This window comes from Cricetulus griseus, chromosome X, assembly GCF_003668045.3.
Source record: "Cricetulus griseus strain 17A/GY chromosome X, alternate assembly CriGri-PICRH-1.0, whole genome shotgun sequence".
NCBI classification, from domain to species: domain Eukaryota; kingdom Metazoa; phylum Chordata; class Mammalia; order Rodentia; family Cricetidae; genus Cricetulus; species Cricetulus griseus.
The window spans coordinates 49862401-49868400 of NC_048604.1; the positions used below are offsets into that span (position 1 = coordinate 49862401).

Genomic DNA, 6000 nt, shown 5'->3' on the forward strand with positions numbered 1-6000 from the left:
AATTCTCTGCAACTTTTAGAGAGGTAATGGAAGACATTTTATCATTTTCCCATCATAGACAGAATCTATAGAAAATCTTCAACTATTTTAGTGACTTTAAAATTAATGTGTCAGTATTAACTTGAGACCACATAGGAGGGTTTCTATTGTTTTTGTTGTTGCTGCTGGTGTTGTTTTGCATTTTTCTCAAAGCCTAGCAATAATACACACCAAATAACATACAGCTTCCAATAAAGAGATAAAGCCTTTTTTTGAATTTTCAGAAAAATCCTTCCCACCATTTTTTTCCGAGACAGGGTCTCACTATGTTGTGAATACCTGGCTGTCCTCAAACTAGCACTGTAGACCAGGGCAGCCTCAAACTGTCAGAGATCCACCTGCTTCTGTCTTCTGAGTGCTGGGATAAAAGGTGTGTGTCACCACTGCCTAGCCTTCCCATCATTCTTGACCAAGAAATAATTGCACCCATACCTTTAAACCTACAAACAGCATATATCTTGTATGCTTAGAAAAAAATACTTCATGATCTTAATTTTAGTTTAAAAAGTTATTGCTATGTTTTATACTTTCAAAACATGTTTACATAACAATCATAATTAATGAAAGGATAAACTGGACATATGACTGAAGTATTATAGTTTGAGTATATTAAATACAAATAGTCCACTGAAACCTATCCTGAACTTAGTATTTTCATTTCAAAATGGGAAGTCTGAAGTTCATATATGATCTGTAAATTACTCAAGATCATACAGGCCTTATGCACCAACAGAGTCTGAAACTGGACCCATTTTCTTATAAATGTATGACTTCTATAAAACATAGAATCTGTCCTGTGGACGCAGAAAGACAAACCCAAACAATGAAAGCACCTACTGTTCAAATATGTAAATTGCTATAAAGTAAAATAGGAATGTCATTTTTAAAAAGCCCTTGGGGAATATGTAAAGTCATATAAATCAACAAATAGAAAGGAACAACATGTGTAAAAGAAAGAGCTACAGGAATTCCAGTAAGGCATCCAGTGGAAATGGGAGGTGGTCTGGGGAGTCAGAATTAAGTCAGGCTTTATGCAAAAGATGTGGAGTGAATATGGGCAAGATATTCATACAGCCAGAATCAGTATGACCTGAGGATGAGGTTGTAGTTATATCCCAATAATAGGCAGCTTCAGGTTTGTTTTTTAAGTAAACTTTATAAATATAAAAAATGAAAAGCAACAGCAATGGTAAAAAAAAACAGCAGCGGGGCCTCAAATGCTATTATTTCAGCTCGCAATCAGTGTTAAAGAAACAAAAGAGAAAAGGCCATGCAGACCTACTTCATTGTATATTCCATTTTTCCAATTTCATTCCAGCTTTTCCAACACTCATTTTTAAACTAATGTTAAAATCTCTAAGTAATCACAATACTTAAATAGGTTATATGAGAATTCTACTGTCTATAGCACCTCTATGAAATTTCTACCTGCCTATTTTACCAGCAAATATACTCCTCCCACCTTTTGGAGATTAATGAGCCTATGACACATAAGCCCTTTGAAGCTGTCTTTTAACTCGGGTGATTTTATATATTGTTGGTTCATCTCTCTCTTTAGTTGCAAAATATTAAATAAAGTAAAATAGGACAAAACAAATCTCCATAATGCATACCTCCTGTTTCAACTTTAAATTAAACCTTCCTCATTTCCTGTAGAAGGGATTACTATAGTTTACTTCTTGGCAACAGAAGTTGACAGTTCAAATGGGCAAAAAATGGCCATGAAAGAAGACATACTCTAGATCTATCCATAGAACTTAATCTCAAAGCATCACCTTTGAACACCCTCTGGGATCCATGCACAGCTGCTAGTCTCTCCATCTGCTATAACAATACAGCCTCTTGGGGACCTCTATCTGTTAAATATACTTGTCTGTTGTCATCTATCTTTTTCCCCTTTAGACTCAGTTTCTTGAAAGAAAAAGCTGTGTTGATTTGCAAAAGGAGACAAGGAAGAGCTTTATTCTAAAATGTTAAAAATATGGTAGTAGGGCAACAGGGAATGGAAAGACTGACATGGGAGAGCTTCTTTCTGCAACATGAAAGTTAATCAAGATGGATACTTAGAAGTACTTGCTGGGCCACCAAAGAAGAAAAGAGTATTCTCTTTTCTTGCTTGATTTAGAAGGATTCAAGAAAAAAAAATATCCTTAGGAAGCGTCAAGGGTACCTGTCAGGATAAACACAGGGACACAGCTAAAGATGACATTTTTAAAAGGAAGCCTAAGATCAGAGAGATAGCTCAGTGGCCTGGCAACCTGAGCAAAATCCCCATGGCAGAATGAGAAAAGTGACTTGAGGGAGTTGTCCTCTGACGTCCATACATATGCCATGAAATATATACATGTACACACACAAGTAAATACAATATTTTAATGAATCAGAGATGAGATTATAAAGGGAAACAGAGTCTTTTTTGGTTTTTTAAGACAGGGTTTCTCTGTGGCTTTGGAGCCGATCCTGGCACTCGCTCTGGAGGCCAGGCTGGCCTCGAACTCACAGAGATCCGCCTGCCTTTGCCTCCCGAGTGCTGGGATTAAAGGCGTGTGCCACCAACGCCCGGAAACTGAGAGCCATTTGAAGATTTTAAAGAGGATAGTAACATGTTCCTGGTAACCACATATAACATCTCCCATGGAGGAAGAGGAAAGGAGGGAATAAGTAAGGAACTTTTACAGGTACAGTAAACACATTGACTATACTAAATTCATCATTTCTCTGTGATTTTTAAAGATGCTTCATATGCTATATTCTCCAAATAAATGACATATACTCAAGGAGACAAAGTAATTATAAACATCTCTGAAATACAATGCAGGGAATGTCCAGCTTGTTATATTACAACTACAATACCATAAATATACAATCTTTAAATTGTAGCACCAACAAGAACCTTAAAACATAAGCTGAAATTTCAACTTATCTACTTAATATCTGAAGTTCAGGGAAAAAAATTACTCACCAAATGGCAGAGTCAATATATATCATCCTACAAAGCCAGATCTTCAGGACTCCTAACTGAATAGCATCAGTTGATATGAACACACGTGCACAGACACACAGACACACAGACATACAAACACACACACACACACACACACACACACACACACACACACACACACACACACACACACACACATCAATGATGCCCAAACCAAAGACAGACATCAAAATAAGAATTTGTGTAAACAGAAGACCAATATTTTAGGAATGCCAGCACACATACACAAACACTCTGATCCCGAAAAACTGACATACACCACACAATTTCACCCATGTTGTCTAAAATGACAGACATGATTCTCCAAGGGGGAAAAAACTCCAAGAAAACCAAGGCATATTCTAGTTCTAAAATATATTACAAAACTGTAAGAAAGTACATAACCAACCTAAATTGTAATCACTAGATGTCAATATTTGCCTTAACACTTTGGAAAAATATACATCAAACAAAAACTAAACATTAATTACTGCATGCAAAAAATCACAAATTTCTGAAACACAAATTTAGTACTAAAGGTAAAACATATCTTTTGTACTTACCGTAACTTTACTTCCAACTATCTGTATGCAGTGGTCAACGGAGAATGGTTACAGTGTGAAAAAAAACAAACAGCAATAATATTAGTAATCAGAAGCTTTGAAAGAAGGTGTTTAGTAAATTAGTCACTAGTCTACTCTAGTAACAAACTTAAAACAAGATAGCAATATTAATGTGTGCCATTTCTAATATAGAGTTTACACATACAGAAAAATGATCATGATGTTGTAGAATTGTTTAAAGTCTGCACTCTAATAGGTTTTCCATGCATTACAATCTAAATATAAAATAAAACTCCAATATACACTCAGATAATTTCCCTACTCACAGCCACTAAAAGAAATTACCAGTAGGAACTTTTTCCAAATTTTGCTCTCGTTTTCTTTCCTAGCTATGGTAAAAATAGTGTTAAGGTCAGGGTAAGTTATTTTAAATGACAAATGTTTCATTTAAAGTCATGCATCAAGTTCTGAAATGAACTTGACTTGAAAACTGAATGTTTTATATTGTTACAAATTTAAAATGTACAATATCATTTTGACTTATACTTTTAAATGATAAGACACATTTGTTATTATTTTTTTCTGGGTCATCATACTGTTCCAAGTATGAAGTCAGGGTTCTCTATATGATGTGAAAACAATGTATTTTATCCATAAAAATGCACATATTAATATGGAGGAAACAGATCAGAAATTTCAAGAGACGAAGCAATTTCTGAGAGGCAGGACTGTGCTTAAGAAAACAAGAGGGAACTCTCAACATAAACATATTCTTATGCCAATATCAAAATATAAGTCCAATCACTGTTATCAGATTCTCACACTTGAATATTAAGCATTGTATCAAAGAGAGCTAATTCATGATTCATGTGATAACAGTTATTATCAATACCTATTGTATTTTTCAGCTAGTGCTTTAAAACAAACATCAAATTTAATTGAAAGCCAAGTAAGTATCCTCAGCTGACTAAAATACTACAAGATACAAAAAGATAATGGTGGCTGTAAACGATTTCAGAGGAATCCCCGAGCCTCCAAATGAAGAAGCAAGTTCCTTAAAAATTCATATAACACGCTATTTACAAGCAGTGATAATTTAGATGAATAGAAGCTTCTTTGGTGTGACTAACAGTCCTCTGAAATGAAAGATATGCTATTGACCTAAATTATTTCCTCCCACCAAAGAAGACAGAGTTTATATTTGTCCCTTGTTTCCTTAGCACAGACGTGAGACCAAAAGGAAAGAATGAGAGCCTGTGTTAACAATTAATGCAGGTTCGTAGTCAGTGAAACAACTAAAATGTTGCCCATTCAAGGTCTGTTTTAATGATTTGATCAGATTGCAAAATGATTTCATTTAGCTAAAGCACACAGAGAAATATATTAGATTGATTAGTTAAGAGAACCAAGGAGAAAAATGTTTGGTCCTATCTGGGCTCAACTGTTTCTCCTTATCCATCCCATGTATGAAAAGGACCTGAGGAAAAAGTATCTGAAAATGGCAACAACACAGCCACAATAAGTGCATACATATTGTCATGTGCACCGTAGCTTTCATCTACTTGTTTTATTGGTTAAATCTACAAATTTGAGACACAACTGATCTAATGATGTTGGATTATGTACTATTGAGGGTTTGGGGGGAATAATTACACCTCTGAATGTCTCACACATTGTCAAAAGTGTAATCTGACATGTCCTAAAATCTAAATTTCAGAAGGTATAATTAAAATTAGAAATAAACTGCTTTTTTCATATTGTCGTAAGGATAATGGTGTGTGATGCACTAACATTAGGTCTCTGGTGGATAACATTTCCTAATGAATGTCTACATACTCTGTTAGGAGTATGCAAGATCTTCTCTAAATCAGCAGCATAATGTGCCTCATTCTGGGTTATGAATCAGTAGGGCAGCTTTAACAATACCAGCAGCTTTTTTTCCAGTTCTGCAATGGCACTTTGAAACTATACAATCTACTTTGTTATTTGTAACAAAATAATTCATATCGGCTAATTCTCTTAGGTCAAGCCTAGAACGGTACCTCCTACAATACAAGCATTTGGCTCCCAGAGCAATAAAAGCACACTATGTTCTTCACATACCTATTTAAAGTTCACTCATCACTGGGATATTCAATCTACCATTACTTTAGCATACACAAGTGTCTATTATAGAACTTTACAATAAGTGTGAAGGGATGACCAAACAATAGTTTTACAACATTAACTTGTAGTTTCCTTAATATCCTCTTATCCAATACTAATTTTAGCAAAAATTAATGATGCAGCACCAGACTTGTTTGTTTTAGAAACAGGTTCTGACACATATCTGTGTGCTGCTTCATCATCTTTTAATGCCCTTTCCTCAATGAGCTCACTTTATCATTATTTAAATTCCACATAAAAGAACAATGC

General features: G+C 34.9%; 1 protein-coding gene across 9 annotated transcripts in view; it reads right to left on the reverse strand.

Moving 5' to 3' along the window:
- The window catches only part of LOC100768845 (protein diaphanous homolog 2), a 735817-nt gene that overhangs the window by 659909 nt on the left and 69908 nt on the right, over window positions 1-6000 (reverse strand). For 7 of the 9 annotated variants that reach the window (XM_027433000.2, XM_027433003.2, XM_027433004.2 and 4 more), the window contains one exon: window positions 3586-3606. The exons of the other annotated variants lie outside the window; for them this stretch is intronic. In XM_027433000.2, coding sequence (XP_027288801.1) covers window positions 3586-3606 — 21 coding nt within the window. The remainder of the gene's footprint in view (window positions 1-3585; window positions 3607-6000) is intronic. 9 annotated transcript variants of the gene reach the window in all.